The sequence below is a fragment of the Ips typographus genome, linkage group LG9 (genome assembly GCF_016097725.1).
Source record: "Ips typographus isolate SLU linkage group LG9, UJ_Ityp_2.0, whole genome shotgun sequence".
Taxonomy (NCBI): domain Eukaryota; kingdom Metazoa; phylum Arthropoda; class Insecta; order Coleoptera; family Curculionidae; genus Ips; species Ips typographus.
Window position 1 is genome coordinate 2,063,804 of NC_138430.1, and position 25,665 is coordinate 2,089,468.

A 25,665-nucleotide genomic window follows, 5' to 3' on the forward strand; every position below is an offset into this window, starting at 1 on the left:
CTTTTATGCTAGACACACTGTATTAGTTAAGAATATATTTTGGAAATTCTTAAATCATCATTATTATTAAAAAAAAAACTTACCAGGATACACTTTCAATTCTTCCGAGTACAAATCCAAGGATAGCGCTTCTTGGCATCCAGTGTCGCCTCGATCTGATTTTTCGCATGTTTCCTCGATTGATGCCTTATTTTGGAATACTACATCGATATAAATAAAAAGACAAATTTGTTGCGTAAAATAATGTTAAAATATGATCCTTAATCACTTACTTAACAAAAATATTACACATAAAAATAGAGACCATCGTCTAGTCGAATTTAGAGACATCTCGACCCACCGTGATTTGATGTCAAACTGAGATTGAACCACTTTTGCTTACATTAACTAGTGACCGCTGAAAGGTAAAAGTGAGAAAAATCAATCTTTCGTATAATTTAGTAAAAGCGACAACGAAATGCAGACCACCGTAAAATTTCAATCCATGCCTGATGGGCCTGATACGGTTACAAGAAATTGAAATAGCGAAAAAACCGTAAATTGCTTTGTTATATATTGTTTGAATCTATATAGATTTTCAAGAGTGCAGTACTTTCTATGTCACAAAAAAAAAGCTGAAACAAAATAATTTTTAAAATTAGAAAAGATTAATTAACTTATAGAAACTGTCTGAAGAAGCAAGCTGTTTTTATTAACAATGTTAAACATTAAACTTAGCTGTTGCTCGTGGTATCATTAACCCGGTCTATGGGAAACCATCACATGAAGAATCAATCATCAAGAATCACCATCATCTATGAAGAAGCTTCTCTTGCAGCTCAGGACAGAGCAGGATGGAGAAATACGATCCGAGCAATAGAAACATGATGCCACCATGCTCTCCCGAGAGCAAAAAGGACAAGAGAAATGGGAACTTGCTTTTAGGGCAGTCAAGCAAGACTACTGCTGTTTACCCTCCCATCGATGTAAACCAAATGGATAGGTCTGGAAGAGAAAGTCCAGAAATTTTTCCATCGGTGTCCTCTGTCCTGGGGGAAGGATGCCCCCGCTGACTATCGTCTCATTAGCCTAATATGAGCCATTTCCTTAAACTCTTTAAGGGAAAGAAGTAAGTGGTGCTAGTCAATTTGAATTTAAGAACGGTTTTGGAACAAAAGAACGTATTTTTGTGCTTCATCGACTACGAGAAAGCGTTTAACAATGTAAAGCACGATCTCTTCATATCATATCTTGGACACCTCTGGGACTGGATAGAAAAGATATCAGACTTCTAGGAAATTTATATTGGAAAGAGCGGAAATCCGAATTCAAAACGCAGGAACAACAACGGACTAACTGTTGAAACTTTCATCGAGTCAATCTCCGACAGTCCCATGGACATTAAAGTAAACGGAATTCCCATCAACAATATTCGATATGCTGATGATACCGTGATATTAGCGGATAGTGCAAATGATCTACAAACTCTACTAGATAGGATCAATGAAGAAAGTCAAACCTGGGTCTGAAAATGAACAACCGTAAAACCAAATGTATGGCCATTAGTACAAACGATACTCAAATATCCAAATATCTCCATCAAATGGAGAGAGCATTAAACCGTTGAACCAATCACTCAATTTAAATACTTGGGATGCATGATCAACCAAAAATGGGACCCAGATCAGGAAATAAAATACAAAACCGAACAAGCTCGAACAACGTTCCTAAAACTCAGATGTTTCGTCTGGTCTGTTCTCTTGTAGGGCGTCGATATATGGGCGTTGAAGGCAGCAACTATCAATGCTGAGAGTGTCGTGGATTGATCATGTACTGAGAAGAGCTGGTTTGGTGGACCGTAAACTTTTCGAAAACTACAAAATGCTGCATATAATAGAATAATTATATGACGAGGGAAACGACGGATGTCCACGCAGGAATCTGTATAACACAAGAAAGATATTCAGGAGCAAATGAATTAGTGTATACAAGCCTAATGGTCAAACTTCGTTAAATCATTAGTCAAGTTTGAAGCCTTGCAGAAGGTAAACCATATGACGAACCAATCAAAGTTTTTATACCGTTGAAAAGCCCATTTTATTGGCTATACACAGATATAAAACAAGCTGTACAACATTTATCAAATAAAAGAGTTATTCAATTTATTAAGCATTTATAACTTCTTGTCAATTGGGAGTTTATTACTACTAATCTTAGATACAATTAGGTAGGCAACCAAGCAAGCAGAGAACCATATCAAAAAGTCTAGAGTGCGAAAAGAAGAATCGACAATTGACAGTTGACACTTTTTTTAAGGACTTTAACCTAACATTTCAAAATTTGTAGGAGAGGGAAAAAATTTAAATTTAAAGTAAACAAAAAAAAACATAAAAGACAACTAAACTACAAATAATTCAAGAAATAATTAAAGTGTTCAGTGAATCTATACTTAAAACAAAGTTTTTTCCCCTTGGAAAGATAGAAATGGTAAACGGAGATGTCTGAAATGTAGAGGCTATGGACAAAATTAAGCAACTTGTAGAACCAAACATTTATGATTTACTCTTGAAAGGTAGGTTGTTTTTACAAATAGTTTGTTACCTGTTATAGGAGTTCTTTTAATACCTAAAGCCCAGTTGTACACAACAGTGGTTCAACTTTTACTGGCAAAGTTAAACTACCAGTCGCAGTTCAACTGAAATTGCACAACCAGGTCTTTAGTGACTTTTTCCAAGATTATTATTGCGGAATTACCCAATAAACACTTTTCTGTTATTCATTACATCACATTAAACATTCTTCCATTATTATTTTTGTCAAAGAAAATTTACAAAATAGTTAGGTACTCCCTAAAAAATATGAGTTACATTGTGGGTTCGTTTGTACAACTATTTATTGAGTTGTTATTTAGAGTACAAGGGAAAAAAGATCAGAATCCACTTTTGACAAAAGTTGTGAAAAAGCATCCTTCCTATCTTCACAAAAATGTTTTTTGTGACTCTTCTGTGATCTGTTGTTCCCCTTTATTTGTATAGGTTTGAAGAAGCCTTTCTGTGGGAAAGCAATGCTGTCATTGCCTTCTTTGGGTGAATTTCAGATTGTGGTCTAGTTTAACTCAAACTTTTGGTCTTATTTTTGCTTCGTTTAGTAACTGAAGCAGTTTTAACAAAATACCAGGTGTCCAAGAGCACCCTGGACATAGGAGATTAACATGGGAAAACGGTTTTGATTTTTTTGCGCCTGTACGGTTGATTTGATTGAAAAATCGTATTAATGAAAGTTGTAGTACCTATCACGGACTAGTTTTGTGTATTTTTTTCAGATCTGTAACTTGAACCCTTTCGTCGTAAAACACGAACAAAAATGCGAAAATTTTAACTTTTTACCTGCACTGTATAAGCGGTTGTCGAGCAACCGTACCAGCAACAATGATCTGTTTACCCGTTGCCCGACAACCGCCTATACAGTGCAGGCCAAAAGTTTAAATTTTCTCATTTTTGTTCGTGTTTTACGACGAAAGGGCTCAAGTTAGAGATCTTAAAAAAATACAGAAAACTAGTCTGTGATAGGTACTACAACTTTCATTAATACGATTTTTCAATCAAATCAACCGTACAGGCGCAAAAAAAACAAAACCGTTTTCCCATGTTAATCTCCTATGTCCAGGGTGCTCTTGGACACCTGGTATATAAGATACAAAATTGCTACTTTTTTAGCTGGCATTGTTTAGTGTTTTCAAAAAATAATTAATGATTTTTGTTGTACTACAACTGTAGCAAGTGTTTGTTGGTGTATTACAGCAACAAATTCTTTTTCACTGTTGTCCATCCCTTTATTTGGGTCATCCTTAGGACAAAGTGTGAATCTCCTGCTTGTCACTTTTTAAAACTGAATTAAAATGGACCATAACATTATTTTACAAATTTTGGTTTATAAGAAAGCATTCAGCAGAAGAACCAACTTTAAATTTTCTCATAATTATTTTCTAAAATTTCCAAAATCCCAATGTGGTGAGGGTTGAATTTGAGTTACCTACCCTGTATACTTACCTTTGACTTATTAAAAATAAGAAATCTTTTCAAAATTACCCTTAGCTTAGGACACAATTTTTTGGAGTAACTTATTCAGTTTTTATTTTAGAAGCTTAATTTTTTTGCCCAAAGTGTCTAGAATATTGTGTAAAATTTTCATAAATCTGCCCCATTAATCTTGGAAGTGACTACACCAAAACAAAGTTTATAGTTTGAACTGAAAATTCACCGTAAATTCAGTTTTTATGTTATAAGCTTCTTTTTGTTACACAATATAGTCTAAAGCTGGCCTAAAGTGTCTAAAATATTGTGTAACATTTTCATAAATCCCTCACTAATCTTGAAAGTTCTTCTAGAAGGATTAACGTCTTTAGAAGATATTGTGCAAACAAAATTTTCCGATTTGGAGGAAATCCTCGGGTACGAAGCAACAAAGAACCTAATCTACACTGCAAGTGAACAATTGTTGAACAAAAAAATTGTGAAAGCTCTAGAATTTGATTTGTGGAATCATGTAAGCACAGGCTGCAAAAGTATAGACGAGATTCTTTTTGGAGGCATTCCAACCGTTGGTATATCGGAAATTTATGGATGCAGTGGAGTTGGAAAAACCCAGTTTTGTTTGCAGTTAGCATTGAATGTTCAATTGCCATCAGAAACAAAAACTTTGGGAAAAGGTTTGTTTCTAATTATTTTATTTAAAAACGTGCGGGAAAACAGTACAAGTTAGACTTTTAAAATATCTTTACCGGTGGTTTTAATAAGTGTAACTAAGTAGGTAGGTAGTTATTGAATTGTTATCAGTCAATTGACCAGAACAAACTTCTTAACACACAAAAATGTTTTAATTACATTTGTAGAAGTGGTTTTCCTATGCACTGAAGATCCATTTCCATCGAAAAGACTGGACCAATTAGCAACTGCATTCAGACTTAAACACAATACAGATTTCAAATTTGAAGATCACATTTACATTAAACACCTGACAGATACGGTACAGTTGCACAAATGTTTAGTAACTGAGCTGCCATATTTCTTGTCAACGAAAAGTGCGGGACTTATTATAGTCGACTCGATAGCCGGAATCTACCGAAGTGACAATAAGAACGTGGACTATGTTCAGCGTAGCCGGGAGTTTTTAAATATTTGCAAGGCTTTGAACCGGTTGCAGGATTGTTACAACTGCGCTATTTTAATTGTAAATCAGGTGGGTAGGGCTTATACAGGTCCTCTAGGAACAACATTGATTGATTAAGGAAAGAAGGTAAAAACCATAATTCTGTAAATCGATGGGGACGGTTTAGCTAAAATATTCTTCACTTCCGGTTATAACGGTAGTAGATATCAACTGCGCTTATTTTGAAAGAAACGCTCTGTATATTGTTTTCAGGTTATTGGATAGGAAATTTAATGAGGATTCTAAAAATGTGCTTAATACAGTCATTTTCTCACTCGAAGTGGGTTTTACTGGCCATTTTGTCTCTGACTATTCTTTCAAACTGTGTTTTGGCTGTTCAAATTTTGACACCACTATTCTCCCTGACTGTACCAAGTTTTGTAGTGTTTTTTTAAACTATCGAATAGGAAATTTAATGAGGATTTCAAAAATGTGCTTAAAACAGTAATTGTCTCACTCTAAGTGGGTTTTACACATGATTTTTTACCTGACTGTTTCTACATGGTTTCTACAAACTGTGTTTTTGGCAGTTCAAACTTTGACACCACTTTTCTCCCTGACTATACCAAATTTTGTAGTGGTTTTTTAGGTTATTGAATAGGAAATTTAATGAAGATTCCACAAATGTGCTTAAAACAGCCATTTTCTCACTCCAAGTAGATTTTACACACGATTTTGTACCTGACTGTCTCTACAAACTGTGTTTTTGGCAGTTCAAAACTTTGACACCACTTTTCTCCCTGACTGTACCAAATTTTGTAGTGGTTTTTTAGGTTATTGAATAGGAAATTTAATGAGAATTCCAAAAATGTGCTTAAATTAGTAAATATCTCACTCCAAGTGGGTTTTACACACGATTTTTTACCTGATTGTTTCTACAAACTGTGTTTTTGGCAGTTCAAATTTGACACCACTTTTCTCCCTGACTATACCAAATTTTGTAGTGGTTTTTTAGGTTATTGAATAGGAAATTTAATGAAGATTTCAAAAATGTGCTTAAAACAGCCATTTTCTCACTCCAAGTAGATTTTACACACGATTTTGTACCTGACTGTCTCTACAAACTGTGTTTTTGGCAGTTCAAAACTTTGACACCACTTTTCTCCCTGACTGTACCAAATTTTGTAGTGGTTTTTTAGGTTATTGAATAGGAAATTTAATGAGAATTCCAAAAATGTGCTTAAATTAGTAAATATCTTACTTCAAGTGGGTTTTACACACGATTTTTTACCTGACTGTTTCTACAAACTGTGTTTTTGGCAGTTCAAATTTGACACCACTTTTCTTCCTGACTATACCAAATTTTGTAGTGTTTTTTATGGCTCTCGAATAGGGAATTTAATGAGGATTCTAAAAATGTGCTTAAAACAGTCATTTTCTCATTCCAAGTGGGTTTTACAGGCGATTTTTTTTTGGACTCTACGACAAATTCTAGTCATGTTTCATGTATAACTTTATAAACCTATCTCTATCCGTTTCTGAGATATTTAGCAATTTATGTAAAATTTGACATTTGCAATAAAGATAGTTCTAAGAGTAGGCAGGTACAAGAAAAACGTCAAAATTAATTATACAGGATTTTCAAAAATTTAATCCATGTCAATAAGGTATACAGTGTGTCCCAAATTGCTTCTACATGTATTGGGATCTCGAAAACGGTAAGAGCTCCAGAGTCGGTTTAATGGGGAAAGTTTTAGAGAATTTTATGTGAAACTTATTTCCGGTTTCCAAATTAAATTATCTTTCTCCGTTTTTCGGAAAATTGGGAAAACGGATGATAACTTTGTAAGCCATCTTAAAGGCGGCCATAAGAATTTACAAAGTTATCATCCACATCTCGGAAACCAATTACGATAGATTTTTTCTAATTACGTCATCGTGTTCTACGTAAAAAAGTGCCTTAATAATGTCTAGTTTCAAAACTCTCTTTAGCTTTGTTAAAGAGTGTTTAAAATGCAGCCTCTGACTTTTTCCCAATTTTCCGGAAAACGGAGAAAGATAATTTAATTTGGAAACCGGAAATAAGTTTCACATAAAATTCTCTAAAACTTTCTCCATTTAACCGACTCTGTAGCTCTTACGGTTATACAATACATGTAGAACCAATTTGGAATACACTGTATTATACAGGGTATCCGAATTTAAAGGGTTTTGACAGGAAAACTCCATTTCCCGGCTAGATAGGAAAAAAATGGTATATTTGTATAGAGCTCGATTTTATTATTATCTAGCCGGGAAATGGGGTTTTCCTGTTAAAGCCTAAATCTGGACCACCTGTACATACATGAAATATGTCTAGAATTTGTCGTGGAATCCAAAAAATAAACAATATACAGGGTGTTTAATTTAAAATAAGAAAGTTTTCAAATTTTCAGATTTCTCTTGTACTGTTTCTATAATCAATCAATGCAGTTCCCGGAGGACCACCCTGTATAGTATTTAACTAATAAGACTACATATTTACATAATCAGACTACAACCGCGTATTCTATGCTTAAAACTACGTAGTGTGCTCTAGAAACCAAAAATGCTTCGTTATAGAAATACAGGGTGTAATGTTTTTAACATCCTCGTTACTTGTCTAATTTTTATTTTATCAAAAAATTTATTCTTTTAGATAAACCATCAGTATACAAGGTGTCCCAAATTTGAGCAACAAACCAAAATTTTTCAAAATAGGATGATCAAATTTTTATTCGATTTTTGTAATCTACGTCAAATTTTAGACCTACTTGATGTAAAATGTTTGTATCGATATTCAATTGTTTTTGCTCTAGCAGTCTCACTTTGACCAGCCCCCTCGAAAACAGAAATTCCCAATTTTGGTGCACACTTTTACAGAAAATCGTCCGTAATCGCTTATTTGAAACACCCTGTATAAAACCTAACAAAAGACAGCTAATGAATGGGGCTATCACGTGACATTGAGCAGACACGGCTAAGTTGTCCTGTTTAGCCGCTAGAGGACGTCAAAGTTGACTCCAGTTTTTTGCAGTTTTTGCTCAATATCTCAGGAACGTTTCATGTTAGAAGTCTGAATTTTTTCCCTTCTAATTTGGTTTACAAAATTATTATTCTCGATATTGAGAGCTTCTACTTCTCGCAATATTATCTCCCAAATTCTTTCTGCATATAACTTTTTTGTATTTTATTATAACTTGAAATTTTAAGGTTTCAGACAATATATCATCAGGAACATCCGAACCTACCCTTGGCCTTTCTTGGGCTAATAATATTAACCACAGATACAGTATAACCAGATCGGTAGGTACTCCAATTCGAAAGTTTGAGGTAATTTTCTCGCCTGAAGTACCTGCAAAGTCCTGCGACTTTCTAATTACCCGCGAAGGGTTAGTTGGAACTGATATTTCATAACAAAACAAATATTTAAAGCTTTTTACATTAGAATTTACTATTATTACTGGTATTCTACAAATACAACATTTCTAAATTTACCAGATTGCTCTTTGAATTCCCGCCATCTTATTATAATCAGAAAGGTGTCTAAACACTATGCGACTAATTCGCCAAGGGTACACTCCACCCCTTGGTTTGGACGTAACAACGCATCGATTTGTCAAATGGCTTAGGGTCGAGTTTTTGGGAAGGGCGGCAATTTCGGCGTCCGCCAATTCTCTCAATTCAGGCGGCAGAATGTTATTTCTTCGTAAGGAATTGATGCGCAACCGTGTTCGGGCATATTCAACCACTGTTTGTCTCCTTTTTACGTCTCTGATCATCCAACGGTTCACGTATTTGTTTCTCACTTGTTGAACCTGAAAAAGAAATCTAGTGACAACATTTTTTTATCAGTTTGATTGTCGTTCATTCTCTTAAGTTCATAAATATGTATGAAAAGGGTTGTTAGTATAAAATTAAATATGTTGTTTTGTAGTAGCCTTGTTTATCAGCATCAAGCCATTCCACAGACAGTTAGGCATTAGAAGAATAATAACAAACACATTCATAGACATAAAAAGTTGCTGTAAGGGTGCCATAAGTACCTAATCGTAAGCATGACTCTGTGTTGCAAACGAAAAGTATTTCTTTTTAATTATTTATGAAATCAGAATTTAAAACCCTTTGAAAGACCAAACAAAACGACACTTCTATTTATTTACACCTCTATGGAATTAAATTTGACAGGTTTCAGGTTGAAAACAGACAAAAAAGCATCTGAAACTGACAATCAAATGACAAAACTATCAAAACTATAGTCATGAAACTATAAAAGAGATATGATACTGTTTATACTGACTTGACTAGATTTTAAAAGCATTTTACAAGTTTATAGCTCTATGGAGAGGGTTTTGACTAAGCTGTCACATTCATAATAGACTCAAGTAAGTCAGAAGCAAGCAGCCAAACGTCACAACTGTCAAAATTTTCCTCAGAGAGCTATAAAATGCCATTTAACCCAATTCAAAGTAATCTTATAACAATTTTCAAGTATGTTTCGTTATTTTACACCTCTATGGAATTAAATTTGACAGGTTTCAGGTTCAAAACAGACAAAAAAGCATCTGAAACTGACAATCAAACGCCACAACTATCAAAACTATAGTCATGAAACTATAAAAGAGATATGATACTGTTTATACTGACTTGACTAGATTTTAAAAGCATTTTACAAGTTTATAGCTCTATGGAGAGGGTTTTGACTAAGCTGTCACATTCATAATAGACCCAAGTAAGTCAGAAGCAAGCAGCCAAATGTCACAACTGTAAAAATTTCACTCATAGAGCTATACAATGGATTTAACCGATTTTAAACTGATCTTAATGCTTTTTCAGTATGTTTTGTTAGTTTACACCTTTATGGAAGTGAATCTGACTGGTTTCTGGTTCAGGCCAGAGGAAAAAGCATCTGAAACTGACAGTCAAACATCACAACTGTCAAAATTTTCCTCAGAGAGCTATAAAATGCCATTTAACCCAATTCAAACTAATCTTATAATGATTTTCAGCTTACTGTTCTCAACTAGGATTTGCTAGCTCTGCTAGGGGGCGCTTTTCGAACATAGTTTATATGACACTTTTGAGTTTATTTTTTATGTACTTTCCACCCTTTAAGTATCCTATAATCAATTTGGACCACCCTGTATAGAAAATTCGGAATTTGATTTACTTAAAACATTCAATAGTTCAAAAAATGAAAAATAGCAGGTTCCCTACAATTCTGAACTGAAAAGTATGGCACAAGGACATTATTCTAAAGAATTCTCGATTTGATGCACTGTTTCTATATAAAGTTACTACAATATATTTGAAATCTTAAGTGTATTATATAAAATATTTGCAGTTTACTTACATTGGTTGGGATATTCTTACAGAGAAGTTGTCCAGCACCTTTTATATAATTCATTTTTGTTGTACGCCTATAAATATACAACAGTAGAAAACTACAAATAAAACTATTGAAATATCTGAATGAAACGCACCTAAAAAGTAAAAATAATGAAATTGAAAATTCAGATTATGTTATGACAAATATAACATAACCTATTTATTTTGTCTGCAATTCTTCTTCTTTTCCTGTTCTCTTTTACTTTTGTGGCCTTAAGCCAAATAACAAGCAGAATTGGATTTGTCATCAAAGTTAATTACCAGTTGCACATTTTAAAAAGGTTTTTTTCCTTATAACACACTAAAACTTCTGGCGTTCACCATTTTGGAAGTTTGGTGTGAAACTAGGTAGTTAATCCAATTTAGTACTGTTTTAAGGCCTTTCAACAAAATAAGCTACAAACAACATAGAAAGCTCAAATCAGTAAAAACGTCATTTATTTCTAAAATTCGTCATATAAAAATTAGTCAAAGAATCCTAGACCCATGTCATCGTCAGACTCCTCTTCTGGTTCGGGCTCCTTTTTCTTCTCCTCAACAGGGGCCGCGGCAGCTGGAGCAGCTCCAGCCGCTGCTGGAGCGCCTCCAGCTGGTGCAGCACCAGCACCGGCACCAATGTTGGTGATCAGTTCTTTTATGTTCACCCCTTCTAAAGCTTTGGCGAACAAACCTGGCCAGTAAGGTTCAACTTCGACATTGGCAGCTTTCAGGATTGTTTGGATCTTTTCACCCTGCAACAAAAAAATATAAAAACTTTACCAAGTGGGTTTTAGCAATATAATTTCTAACCCTACTTTTTTAAATTTTTAAGTTTTTAATTAAACACATTGTAGACAAATTGATTTCAGAGTATTAATTGGGACTAGGGCTAGGGCATTGCAAAGAGCAAGGGATTGAACTTAAATTAGAAGAAAAAACATTAAAAAGTACTAATAGACATGATCAGCGGCAAAAAATATGGAAGCAAGGAAAGATTTACGTAAACTATAAAGGCAAATAACGAACATTTAAAATAAGATTGCTTCATTTTAATTAAATAAATACAGATTTTTCGGCTAAATGCCGATTTTGTTTATAACCTATATTAAGATCATGTTTTGTTACTTACGGTAACTGCAATGTCGTCGTCAGCCAGGATTAGGGCGGAGTATACACAAGCCAATTCAGCGTTTGATGCCATTTTTTTCTATGTAAAATTTCTGTTTTTTTTTGTGCAAGTCGCCAAATTATAGGCCTTAGCTCTCAAGAGAACAAGCACGAGCACTCGTTTTCAAACTTGAAAAGAAATGAAAAGAAAGAACAAGTCAAAGAGTCATGTCAAATGTCACATGAATGACACATGACAGACAATTTTCTTGCCAAACGCAATTACTAAATAGGCGATTTCGAAAACAGTCAGTGACGTAAGATAGCTGAGATGCTTGCGCAACTTGTAACCAATCAGTGTTGTAATTCGTCCATTAATGTCACTGTCAGCTGATTCAGGTAGAGTGTTCTCGAAAAACGCCTACTAAATTATTTTCTGCTTTTGTCATTCTACCTACTGTTTACCTTTGGATACTTTCAAAGTAAAATAATATATTACATGTTAAAGTAGTTTTTATCTTATATCAATTTTGATGGTAAACATACATCGATACTCATCATAAGTAATAACAGAAAAGTGAGTGCAAGTCGTCGTATTAGTCAAGAAAGTTTTAAGTCTGGAAAAACTTTACTCATAATAAGAGAACAAGGAACCACAATGGGTATGGTATATTTAGTACTTTAATTTTGGTGAATGATTTGTATCTATTCATTATCTTTCAATGTTCTTTGATAAACTACAATTTAGTTTGAATTAGCAAGAATAATGTAATACATTTTTGTATGGAACGCCGTTTTACTCTTTAATGAGTCGAAGCGTAAAGTATCGTTCGAATGATCAATAGTTTTAAACCACACTATTTTCTACGTTACATGATTATTTCAATACATAATTTGGCGTTAGATTGCGTGAAAGACATTAAAGAGTACAACGGCTTATGGAAATTTTCTACTAGATGAACCATTCTTTTAAACAATCGTTTTAATCAACCAAGTCCGAAATAACTATTGTAATAATTCTAGTCATTTAAAACATTGCTTTTAAGTTACACACATTACGCCGTTTTACTCTTAAAGTGAATGCAAAAATTAAAGTATTGTTCAGACAATAGAAAATTTGGCGATACAATTTAAAACGTTGGTTTGAAAATAAATGCCAATTCCTGCGTTAGTTTAAAAATCATGTACATATTTAATACCACCAAATAAAAACAATGCTTAATTTTAGCGTTTGTTGAATTAAAACGTTACTTTCACTTTCCCCTCAGACAAACGAGTGTAAAAAATCATGGTAATTTAACGATCCTTTAATTATTACGTTACTTGAAATATTTCATCCACAGCTTAAAATGAAAAAATTGTAAAAATTTAGTCAATTTTTGCATTCGATGATTTTAAACATTCGTTTAAAAAATACAAACGATGTTCAAAATAAACAATTGCAATAAATCCAGGAATTAAAACGTTGGTTGAATTAATACAATACATTTAACTACGAGTACCACATTTTTACGTTCGTTCGCGCAATCTATTGTAAAAAATACGTGCTGCTGCATGTTGCATGTGGCCGAGTTTGGAAGTAGAAATAGTAGAAAACTACTATATGCGTCTAACGAGAAAGTGAGGTCGTGTTAATAGAGATGTGTCTGGTCTCGATATCGACCGGATGATCGATTGTTTGCATGCGTACTGCCGCACTGAGTGCACTACGCTTGTTTATAGATAGGTATCACAAACGTTTAAAAATCAGGGTATAATTTTTCAAAATGTGCTCGAATACGCTGTTTATTATTATTTTTTGTTGCGCATTTTGATGTAGAATCGGTATATACAAGGGGATCAACGTAATAGTAATAAGTCTTTGAATTTCTCGCAAAACATAATTTAGCAACGGTTTTTGAGATATTGATGTTTCAATGTTAATATTTTTTCTATAGCACATTATACAGGGTAATTCAAATTCGACCCTCACCATTGGGATCTCGGAAACTATAGGAGATACGAGAAAGTTTAAATTGGGGCAAAGTTGCGCAATGTAAAGCTCAACCAAATGCAGTTTTAAAAATTTCGATTTTCCGAGTACTTCCGAAGATATCCGAAAAAAACTGAAAATTTGATTTTTTGTTTTTATTTATTTCTAATCTTATTTGAAGAGATATTCCAAAACTAAAAGCACCTTTTCATTGCCACTTTTTCTCAGCTATTCGATGATGGATTCAAATTTGCCACACGACGTTTCGTTTTTTGGCAGCCATCATCAACTTTCTTTTTTCTTATGGGCGCCATATTGGATTTTTAGCCCACCAAATAGTACGTTTTATTCTGATTTTAGTGATGTATAATAACTTATGATTTGCTTCATAAATAACAAAATAATTCAATAAAAACTATTTTTACTTTAGTTATTGGCTTTGAGTTAATGGGCCGTTTCATAAAATGTCATTATTTGACAGTACTTGTCAAACACGATAATTCGGACGATCATTAGAGCTTTTAGAGATTTTACCTTAGTTAACTTTGAGTTAATGAGACGTTTTATGAAGATTACTTGGTAGTACTTGTCACACGCAATTGGCCTGAACATACTTAGTCACAAAGGTGTACACGTGACTTAAACCGGTTTATTCACTCGAAGAGCTTAGGCCACTCGCTACGCTTGTGGACCTAGTTGTTCTTTTCGTGAATAAAGAATGGTATAAGTCACTTGCTGCAAAGTAACTATTAAATCACTCTGAATGACATTCGCCTATTTACAGATGTAAACAAACAAACATCAATGTTACATCTACGGAGCGCTGTGCAAATTTAATAGAACTTTAATTTTAGTTTTTTTTTTAATATAAGAAGTCGAAATTTAATAAAATACTGTATAAGACACGTGACTTAAACCGGTTTATTCACTCGAATAAATATGAATGAATAAAAAATGGTTTGTCACTTCCAAAATAAATAACTATAAACTTGCACTTAACATTATAAAAAATTGAAATTTGGCAAAAAATGAAGTTCCTAAAATGATGGAAACATAAATAAGCCTTTTAAGTTAGAGATAATGCTAACAAATCTCTTTTTCTGATTAACCTAAATAGTTCAGCAATGCTTGTATAATAATAACATTTTCTGCGGGGGTTTCTTTTCTAGATACATTTTTAACTATGATTGACGCTCTAATGATCGTCCGAATTATCGTGTTTGACAAGTACTGTCAAACAATGACATTTTTTAAAACGGCCCATTAACTCAAAGCCAATAACTAAAGTAAAAATAGTTTTTATTAAATTATTTTGTTATTTATGAAGCAAATCATAAGTTATTATACATCACTAAAATCAGAATAAAACGTACTATTTGGTGGGCTAAAAATCCAATATGGCGCCCATAAGAAAAAAGAAAGTTGATGATGACTGACAGAAAACGAAACGTCGTGTGGCAAATTTGAATCCATCATCGAATAGCTAGGAAAAAGTGGCAATGAAAAGATGCTTTTAGTTTTGGGATATCTCTTCAAATAAGGTTAGAAATAAATAAAAACAAAAAATCAAATTTTCAGTTTTTTTCGGATATCTTCGGAAGTACTCGGAAAATCAAAATTTTTAAAACAGCATTTGGTTGAGCTTTATATTGCGCAACTTTGCCCCAATTTAAACTTTCTCGTATCTCTTATGGTTTCTGAGATCCCAATGGTGAGGGTCGAATTTGAATTACCCTGTATACCTATGGAAACCATATTTGTTTTTATAACGTGTAATCGGCTTTAGAAGGAACACAACTATTAACTACATTACAGACAAAAAAACTGAAAATGCCTATTAAGAAGAGAAAGAGAAGAAATGCAATAAATAGCAAATTGGAAGTTACTGGATATAACCAACTTCAAGCAGTCAAAATCATAACATAACCATACAAAAATCAAAAATCACAAAATATGGTTCATCATCTAATGTGTCTACTGATATATTAGTATACAGGGTGTCCCACGACGAAAGACCTCGATTGATATTGGAAAAAGTATAAATAGGAGAGTTTTGAAAATTTGGTAGGATACTGATGTGGGCATGCCCAATCCAACTAAAATATTTTCAAGATGTTTGCACTTCCGCTTATACCGGAAGTCGATCACAACTTTCTTATTTTAAATAAAACACCCTATATATTATTACATATTTGGATTCCTCACAAAATTCTGACCAACTTTTGTATAGAATGCCCTATGCCTATCTCTAGCCGTTTTCGAAATATTTGATGTTTTTCCAAAAAAGTGACAGTTGCAACGCTCAACATATTTTTGTACTATGTTAAAACCGTATTTCATTTTGAAATGAAACTTTGGGTTATTGTAAATAAAGGATCGTTTTATTAAACTGAGGGTGCGTAACGACTCATTTGTATACAGGGTCGTCAAAAAAAAATCATAAACTTGCCACTAAAAAAAATGAAAAATCTCAAGTTTTTTAAATGGAAACCCCCATTTTTTATGACGGAATCATTTTGAGCATTAAAAATTACTATAAGTTTCAATTTACTTGCCTATACCTAAATCCAACCCATTTCGTTTTATTTGAGAATAAACATTTTTTTATTAGGCTGCATGCTCGGCTGCATGGTTGGAATTAGCTGGTACTCTAGTTGGCCATGCTTTTGACACACGGTGATATTGGAGACCTGCAGGGCATGTTAATAACACTAGTTTTGAGTGTTTTGACAACTGCAAATATGCCGTCGCGGTTACGTTATTCAAACCAAGATTACTTAAATCTGTTTATTATTTACGGAGAATGTGATAAAGTTGTGAGTAGAACATGTGAGGTATTTGCCGCTCGTTATCCAGAAAAACCAAAGCCATCACGAAAAGCTGTCAAGCAAATAATTGAGAATTTTAAGAATACGGGATCTGTGAAGATAAAAGCTATTAAAACAAAACCAATCCTTAATAATACAAATGTAGAAATTGCAATTTCTCTAACCAACTTTTGTGTACATTGCCCTATTCCTATCTCTAGCCGTTTTCGAAATATTTGATGTTTTTCCAAAAAAGTGACAGTTGCAACGCTCAACATAACATGCTTTGCAGTTCTCCAATATCACCGTGTGTCAAAAGCATGGCTAACTAGAGTACCAGCTAATCCCAACCATGCAGCCTAATAAAAAAATTTTTATTCTCAAATAAAACGAAATGGGTTGGATTTAGGTATAGGCAAGTAAATTGAAACTTATAGTAATTTTTAATGCTCAAAATGATTCCGTCATAAAAAATGTGGGTTTCTATTTAAAAAACTTGAGATTTTTCATTTTTTTTAGTGGCAACTTTATGATTTTTTTTTGACGACCCTGTATACAAATGAGTCATTACGCACCCTCAGTTTAATAAAACGATCATTTATTTACAATAACCCAAAGTTTCATTGCAAAATGAAATACGGTTTTAACATAGTACAAAAATATGTTGAGCGTTGCAACTGTCACTTTTTTGGAAAAACATCAAATATTTCGAAAACGGCTAGAGATAGGCATAGGGCATTCTATACAAAAGTTGGTCAGAATTTTGTGAGGAATCCAAATATGTAATAATATATAGGGTGTTCTATTTAAAATAAGAAAGTTGTGATCGACTTCCGGTATAAGCGGAAGTGCAACCATCTTGAAAATATTTTAGTTAGATTGGGCATGCTCACATCAGTATCCTACCAAATTTTCAAAACTCTCCTATTTATACTTTTTCCAATATCAATCGAGGTCTTTCGTCGTGGGACACCCTGTATATTAGTACAAGTACTTAGCACTTTTAAAGGATTTAGAAGGTATTTATGCAATTATTGTTGTAGGAAAAGGTCGTCTAGCTGTTGTTATTCCTAGAGAACAATTAGCTTTTTTAGTAAATGAAGGTTTTTCTGCATCAAAAATATCAAAACTATTATGTTGTTCTAAAACAGTTGTTTACCGTAACTGTTACAAGGAAGGCATAAGGTTTAGAGACAAATATTCAAACTTAAGTGAGGAACAACTCAGGGAAGTTGGCGCGAAACGAAAACGAAGAAGTTAGGTTATTAAGATTTCTTCTTAATTTCTTTATTATTTTATTGGTCTTTCGGGTTGTTCAGTATAGGTATGCCCAAAGGAATTTTAAAATCGTTATTGATAATGATATGTATTTCCAAAATCGCGTGTGCGTTTTAATGACTTTGAAAACGTTTTGATCAGCCGAAACTTTTTGTTTTTAAAAACAAAAATCACATTGCACAGTTGACGTAAGTTTTCTCTTATTTAAAGAAAAGGACAGACCAACGATTTTGAGAAATCTTAAAAAAAGTATTTCAGGTTACTTGTTTGCGGTGTGTCGTTATAAAATAGTTATTTATGCAACAAGTGCAAAAAGTACATTTTTTTGAACGCAACGTGAAAATTGTTAGACGAGACCAAAGGTCGAGTTTAACAACACGTAAGTGCAAAAAGGGACTTTTTGCATGTATTGCATACAAAATTTTTTATAAAATCGACTTATTTGATGACAAAAGTACATTAGTTGTTAATTTTAAAATATGAAATGTCTGACTTGACAGGAATTTCTCCTACCTGCAGGTACCTATTAGACGTGCAATTTTGTAGTTCAAAAAAGACTTTGTTGCACTAGTACAAAAAAGAGGAACTTTTTGCACGAAAACTATGCAAAATGAAAAGAAATCCACATAAACTTTTCTTAGGAAAACGTATGGGCTATCACATGTAGCCCATCAGAATGCGTTGAAGTTAGAGTTTTTATAGTTATTTAACCAACGAGTGTATTAATGAATGCGATTAATAATCGAAAGGTTTTAACGCGTAAACGATAGTAAACGCGTTAATAATTGAGATTTTTAATCGCTTATTAATATAAGAGTTGGTTACAACAATTTTCCGCCGACTGTAGTATAGGTACCTATAATAAATAGTTTGAAGTAGAAGTCCATTGTCTCGCAGTGGAGGTGTAAGAATACAGGGTGCGGAATAACACACAGTCTTCTCCACTATAAATTTAATAACAAATTTGTTATGTAGCATTTAATAGTTACTAAGTGTAGTTAAGTGTTTTTTCTCCATGATAAGGTAATGAAACTTTTTTATACTTTAATTTTATATTTCAAATTCTTTTTCAACCATTTTACAGTTTAGTTGCCTTCCATTAATGTTAAGTTAACTCTTTGCTACTAATGGGTCTCGCTGTCTATCCCTGTATAGAAAGACAGCGTCTAATGTGTTAAGCAGCTTTTAAGATATATCCTTCGCCATTGTCCACATTTTTGAGTTCACCTTTGTTAGCGTAAAGCGTAGAGCGTTTTAATTCTTTTAGCTCCTGATGATGGGCATGTCTATGCCCGAAACTAGTCGAGCGCGCCCCCATTAACTGGTGGGTTAATAAATTTATAGTGGAGAAGACTGTGTGTTATTCCGCACCCTGTACCTATAATAAATGTTTGTAATCCTAAAAAGTTATTTAATATTTACCTACTAATTGTCAGTTGTATACACGCCACTGACAATGACAACAAAACATGTATGATAACTGACATTCACAGTTAGCTTTGTCGGAAATGGCGGATGGAGAACTAACCTAACGGTAATTAAAGTACGCCTCTTTCTGTCTGTTTAATACAGTTAAAAAAACATAGAACTTCTACGAGCGTATCATTAAAGAAAATACATTAAAGTAAAACAATTGAAAAATCATGCATTAATGGGACTCATTAATGAACAATTTTGCTTCCGTTATTGTCCATTAAAAAAACTGTTAATATACGGTCAACGGAAAAATAATTAAGTAGGGAGTTAGGTACATAGGTACTACTTGTTAGAATTTTGTTTTATATCGTTCCCTCAATTAAAGTTATAAAATCGTATATTATAACGATATAAATATAAATATAATATAAATTAAATCAGTACTTTTCAAAACATTTGCAATATTCCAGACTGGTTAGAAACCTCGTATAATATCGTAGTGTACGCAGTACGCATTAAAAGAATCGATCATCCGGTCGATATCGGGACCACATAACATCTCTATTAAAGCAACCTCAACTCTTGAACGCCTATCGTACAGATTCCTACTATTTCTACTTCCAAACTCCGCCACATGCAACATGCAGCAGCACGTATTTTTTACAATAGATTGCGCGAACGAACGTAAAAATGTGGTACTCGTAGTTAAATGTATTGTATTAATTCAACCAACGTTTTAATTCCTGGATTTATTGCAATTGTTTATTTTGAACATCGTTTGTATTTTTTAAACGAATGTTTAAAATCATCGAACGCAAAAATTGACTGAATTTTTACAATTGTTTCATTTTAAGCTGTGGTTGAAATATTTAAAGTAACGTAATAATTAAAGGATCGCCAAATTACCATGATTTTTTACACTCGTTTGTCTGAGGGGAAAGTGAAAGTAACGTTTTAATTCAACAAACGCTAAAATTAAGCATTGTTTTTATTTGGTGGTATTAAATATGTACATGATTTTTAAACTAACGCAGGAATTGACATTTATTTTCAAACCAACGTTTTAAAATGTATCGCCGAAATTTCTATGGTTTGAACAATACATTATTTATGCGTTACATTAAAGAGCAAAACGGCGTTCCATATTTTTGTGTGCTGTGATAAACTTGGTCCTAAGGTACCAATGTCTGTTTGCCCCACACTTTTTAAGTGGGGGTTTAAAGGACCACATAGATACAACAAAGCTCAATTTCTAGCTCATTTGTTTTGCAAAGTGAATGTAATGAAAATATCCTTTGTCAGTTGGTTAAATTATAATTATAGTTTTTGTCAAATCACATTATGAACTAGGCTTAAGTGGGTGGTCCTCTGGAAACTGTCTTAATTGATTATGGAAAAATGGTAATAACCAATATTTCTGAAACAAAGATGGGAGCAGTTTATCTAAAATATTTTAAGTTTTTGTGTTTTGAACAAGGTGTTGTTTGTGGGTGCAGAAAAATGTCAGATCATATGATACAGGGTGGTCAAAAAATCAGTTCTAAGAAAGGACAGAAAATCTAGTTTTTCAATTAGAACACTCCTTATTATTATAATTCTGTCTGATTCTCTATTCAAAAAATTAAGATAAGTTTGTATTAGGTCACCTGTTTAAAAGATTTCTAAAATGAGTTTAAAACAGTAATTTTTTCACTCCAAGTGGGTTTTACAGACCATTTTGACTGTGACTATCCTTTCAAACTGTGTTTTTGGCAGTTAAAACTTTGACACCACTTCTCTCCCTGTCTTTACTGAATTTTGTAGTGTTCTTTCAGTATGATAAGATATGAAATTTAATGAGAATTCCAAAAATATGCTTAAATAAAACAATAATTTTCTCACTACAAGTGAGCTTTATAGGTGATTTTGCGGCTGACTGTCCTTTCACACAGTGTTTCTGGCAGTTTAAACTTTGACACCACTTTTCTCCCTGACTGTACCAAATTTTGTAGTGTTCTTTCAGGTTATTAAATATGACATTTAATGAGAATTCCAAAAATATGCTTAAAACAATCATTTTCTCACTCCAAGGGAGTTTTACATGCAATTTTGTCTCTGACTATCCTTTCAAACTGTGTTTCTGGTAGTTCAAACTTTGACATCGCTTTTCTCCTTGACTGTACCAAATTTTGTAGTGTTTTTAAGGTTAATGGATAGAAAATTTAATGAGAATTCCAAAAATATGCTTAAAACAATCATTTTCTCACTCCAAGTGGGCTTTACATGACATTTTGTCCCTGACTATCCTTTCAAACTGTGTTTCTGGTAGTTCAAACTTTGACACCGCTTTTCTCGCTGACTGTAACAAATTTTGTAGTGTTTTTTCAGGTTATTGGATAGGAAATTTAATGAGAATTCCAAAAATATGCTTAAAACAATCATTTTCTCACTCCAAGTGGGCTTTACATGACATTTTGTCCCTGACTATCCTTTCAAACTGTGTTTCTGGTAGTTCAAACTTTGACACTGCTTTTCTCGCTGACTGTAACAAATTTTGTAGTGTTTTTTCAGGTTATTGGATAGGAAATTTAATGAGAATTCCAAAAATATGCTTAAAACAATCATTTTCTCACTCCAAGTGGGCTTTACATGACATTTTGTCCCTGACTATTCTTTCAAACTGTGTTTCTGGCAGTTCAAACTTTGACACCACTTTTCTCACTGACTGTACCAAATTTTGTAGTGTTCTTTCAGGTTATTAATTATGACATTTAATGAGAATTCCAAAAATATGCTTAAAACAATCATTTTCTCACTCCAAGGGAGTTTTACATGCAATTTTGTCTCTGACTATCCTTTCAAACTGTGTTTCTGGTAGTTCAAATTTTGACATCGCTTTTCTCCTTGACTGTACCAAATTTTGTAGTGTTTTTAAGGTAAATGAATAGAAAATTTAATGAGAATTCCAAATATATACTTAAAACAATAATTTTCTCACTCCAAGTGAGTTTTACATGCAATTTTGTCTCTGACTATCCTTTCAAACTGTGTTTCTGGTAGTTCAAACTTTGACATCGCTTTTCTCCTTGACTGTACCAAATTTTGTAGTGTTTTTAAGGTTAATGGATAGAAAATTTAATGAAAATTCCAAAAATATGCTTAAAACAATCATTTTCTCACTCCAAGTGGGCTTTACATGACATTTTGTCCCTGGCTATCCTTTCAAACTGTGTTTCTGGTAGTTCAAACTTTGACACCGCTTTTCTCGCTGACTGTAACAAATTTTGTAGTGTTTTTTCAGGTTATTGGATAGGAAATTTAATGAGAATTCCAAAAATATGCTTAAAACAATAATTTTCTCACTCCAAGTGGGCTTTACATGACATTTTGTCCCTGACTATTCTTTCAAACTGTGTTTCTGGCAGTTCAAACTTTGACACCACTTTTCTCACTGACTGTAACAAATTTTGTAGTGTTTTTTCAGGTTATTGGATAGGAAATTTAATGAGAATTCCAAAAATATGCTTAAAACAATCATTTTCTCACTCCAAGTGGGCTTTACATGACATTTTGTCCCTGACTATTCTTTCAAACTGTGTTTCTGGCAGTTCAAACTTTGACACCACTTTTCTCACTGACTGTACCAAATTTTGTAGTGTTCTTTCAGGTTATTAATTATGACATTTAATGAGAATTCCAAAAATATGCTTAAAACAATCATTTTCTCACTCCAAGGGAGTTTTACATGCAATTTTGTCTCTGACTATCCTTTCAAACTGTGTTTCTGGTAGTTCAAATTTTGACATCGCTTTTCTCCTTGACTGTACCAAATTTTGTAGTGTTTTTAAGGTAAATGAATAGAAAATTTAATGAGAATTCCAAATATATACTTAAAACAATAATTTTCTCACTCCAAGTGAGTTTTACATGCAATTTTGTCTCTGACTATCCTTTCAAACTGTGTTTCTGGTAGTTCAAACTTTGACATCGCTTTTCTCCTTGACTGTACCAAATTTTGTAGTGTTTTTAAGGTTAATGGATAGAAAATTTAATGAAAATTCCAAAAATATGCTTAAAACAATCATTTTCTCACTCCAAGTGGGCTTTACATGACATTTTGTCCCTGGCTATCCTTTCAAACTGTGTTTCTGGTAGTTCAAACTTTGACACCGCTTTTCTCGCTGACTGTAACAAATTTTGTAGTGTTTTTTCAGGTTATTGGATAGGAAATTTAATGAGAATTCCAAAAATATGCTTAAAACAATAATTTTCTCACTCCAAGTGGGCTTTACATGACATTTTGTCCCTGACTATTCTTTCAAACTGTGTTTCTGGCAGTTCAAACTTTGACACCACTTTTCTCACTGACTACCAAATTTTGTAGTGTTTTTTCAGGTTATTGGATAGGAAATTTAATGAGGATTCCAAAAATGTGCTTGAAACAGTCATTTTCTTAGTCCAAGTGGGTTTTTCAGGCGATTTTGTCTCTGACTATCCAACTGTCAAACTGTGCTCAAAAGTTGCAAAAATCAGAGTTTAGAAAAGTTAAAAAAATATCTTTGCGTCATTTTTCTCATCTCAAAAACCTATTACTTGCCATAATTTAAACATGATTTATTAAAGAAAAGTGACAAAAAGTTGAAAATTAAATTTTTTGATAAAAGACTACTTTTACATACAAAATTTATAAGATTGTTACTCATTTGGTACAAGAATATTCCTTTTTCAGAAAAATGTTATTTTATTATTGAGAAACTAAAATTTCTAAAACAATAAATTAATAACAAATCAAAAATTTCAATTAGACCCATAAATTTACTGGTAAAATTGGTAAATGTTCCCGTCACACTGAATTTTACTTTTCCAATTTTACTTTATCACAGTAAATTTAAGCCCATCAATATTTTTTTGTAGCTTTCAAAATGAACTACAGTTTTGAGGGAAATTCAAAATCACGCCCAGAACAAAATTTGTCAGGTGCAAGCAAAAAGATGACACGAGACATTTTGCTTCAAAAAACTCAAGAAGAGAGGCACAAACGCCAGGTGAGTTTGTTTTCTTTATGTTCGTTTCTGTGCATGTATTCGTGAATGAAATACCAGATATTCATTTTATTCATCACACTCTTGGTTTTAGGAGCAAAGGTTAAAACTGCAAAGCGCCGAACTCCTTCAATCACACATTCGAAGCTATCTTGTCAGAAAACATGTCAAGGAATTTCACAGGCAAGAATATGCCGCACTGGAAAATGTTCTGGACATTCCAGCTAAATTGAGAAGACTCCTGTTCTTTTACAATGCCAAAAGAGATTTTGATAAATTGGTAAGTACATTTTTTTACTTGTACAACTAGAAAACCAGCTTCAAAATGTGTGTAATGTAATTCTTGTACCATATATTTTAATTGAGTATAAAAGTAGGGTTTAATGGGCTCATTCCACATTTTTTTTTAATTCATATTTTAGTAAAACGCAAAAACAAAATATGGAAGAAAAATTTGAGAACTAACCTAAGACATAAGTAAATGTCAATGTGATGTCTTAGTTAATGTCGTCACTGCCACTTCTTCTGGGACAGAGTATACGTCATACACGCGGCAAAATTAACACGTTCAAAGTCCTGTAAACTAGCAAAAGAATCTTTTTTGAAAATCAACTACAAATTCCCACATTTCAGACTATGCTTCCCGATTATGTTATGTGGGATGAGCCCGGAAATATCAGTTGATTAAGTGTTGTTAATCCATATATTTTTTACAAAATACGCAAGTTAACATAACAAGTAATAAAAACTTGAATTGTATGGCTTAATTCGTAAATCCAGTCAATTTTTTAACTCACTGATAATTATTAACTATTTTTTTCTTATATTTGACTTAATCATCTGTTGTTATTTTTAGTGTAAATTGGGACAACTGTTGTTACAATGCAAAAATGAAGTCCTGCAAGCAATAAATGTAAACTCGCAACTATGTTGGTCAGTAAAGAGATTCTTGGTGTTGTGTATGAAGCATTGCGTCACCAATGATAACCACAACATGCTTGTCATTATCGATTCATTCAGTGACAATGGAGGCATTGTGTTCTATTTGATCAGGAAAGGTATGACAAACTTAGTATTTTGTGTTATTTTTTAATTGTGAGTGTAGCAGGTTATTTCAGTATTTTGTGGTTTTTTTTTTAATTTTGTTATGAAGATTCTATTCCATTTTTATTCTTATCCATCAAACATCAACTCAAAACTGAAATGAACTGAAGAACTGTGTAACTATAAATTTCTGGTAATGTTGAAAAATGTCCCAACGGTCAAATTTGTCTCTGTGGAGCTGTAAAGACTACTTACAGTGCAATTCTTCAAAAAACCACATCTACTTGGCATTTTAAAAGTTCCAAATAGTCCATTCTCTGTTGTTGCTTTTAATATGCCTTTATTAGCCTTTTCTTCATCATTCTTTTGGCATTTTCTCCAAAAAATAAATCAAACTTACTAAACTAAACAAAGCACAATACTGTATTATGGTAAAAGTTTGTTCTACTATTTATTCTCCTATTTTTGTTTTTGAGTGATAGTGCTTGTAAAGCTTGCATTTTTAAAG

At 32.9% G+C, this 25,665-nt stretch overlaps 4 protein-coding genes across 8 annotated transcripts in view; 1 reads left to right on the forward strand and 3 right to left on the reverse strand.

The window, feature by feature from the left end:
* The window catches only part of Plod (procollagen lysyl hydroxylase), a 33,083-nt gene extending 32,738 nt beyond the window's left edge, over positions 1 to 345 (reverse strand). The window contains exons 1-2 of the mRNA XM_081986143.1: positions 273 to 345; positions 84 to 200 (exon numbers count right to left, since the gene is read on the reverse strand). Of these exons, the coding sequence (XP_081842269.1) occupies positions 84 to 200; positions 273 to 330 (175 nt within the window). The 5' untranslated portion in view covers positions 331 to 345. The remainder of the gene's footprint in view (positions 1 to 83; positions 201 to 272) is intronic.
* Positions 346 to 2,310: 1,965 nt separating this feature from the next.
* LOC145734151 (ubiquitin-protein ligase E3C) overlaps positions 2,311 to 25,665 on the forward strand; it is a 43,153-nt gene continuing 19,798 nt past the window's right edge. The window contains exons 1-5 of one of the 4 annotated variants that reach the window (XM_081987315.1): positions 2,311 to 2,551; positions 4,367 to 4,687; positions 23,986 to 24,116; positions 24,208 to 24,393; positions 24,970 to 25,171. In XM_081987315.1, the coding sequence (XP_081843441.1) occupies positions 2,497 to 2,551; positions 4,367 to 4,687; positions 23,986 to 24,116; positions 24,208 to 24,393; positions 24,970 to 25,171 (895 nt within the window). In that variant the 5' untranslated portion in view covers positions 2,311 to 2,496. Of the gene's footprint in view, positions 2,552 to 4,366; positions 4,688 to 12,053; positions 12,282 to 23,985; positions 24,117 to 24,207; positions 24,394 to 24,969; positions 25,172 to 25,665 lie in introns of those variants that run through there. The other 3 variants (XM_081987316.1, XM_081987317.1, XM_081987318.1) reach the window with 3 other exon arrangements.
* On the reverse strand, positions 8,574 to 10,709 carry mRpS14 (mitochondrial ribosomal protein S14). 2 transcript variants are annotated; one of them, XM_081987323.1, is made up of 3 exons: positions 10,629 to 10,709; positions 10,499 to 10,565; positions 8,574 to 8,963 (listed from the first exon to the last, which is right to left on the reverse strand). In XM_081987323.1, the coding sequence occupies exons 2-3, from the start codon at positions 10,550 to 10,552 to the stop codon at positions 8,640 to 8,642; spliced, it is 378 nt and encodes a 125-aa protein (XP_081843449.1). In that variant the 5' UTR covers positions 10,553 to 10,565; positions 10,629 to 10,709; the 3' UTR covers positions 8,574 to 8,639. The 2 variants fall into 2 exon arrangements, with proteins under 2 accessions (XP_081843449.1, XP_081843448.1); XM_081987322.1 differs by having other exon boundaries at positions 10,499 to 10,683.
* Positions 10,955 to 11,824, reverse strand: RpLP1 (Ribosomal protein LP1). The gene is made up of 2 exons (XM_081987324.1): positions 11,642 to 11,824; positions 10,955 to 11,264 (listed from the first exon to the last, which is right to left on the reverse strand). Exons 1-2 carry the CDS (start codon positions 11,711 to 11,713, stop codon positions 10,998 to 11,000), a joined length of 339 nt encoding a protein of 112 aa, XP_081843450.1. The 5' UTR covers positions 11,714 to 11,824; the 3' UTR covers positions 10,955 to 10,997.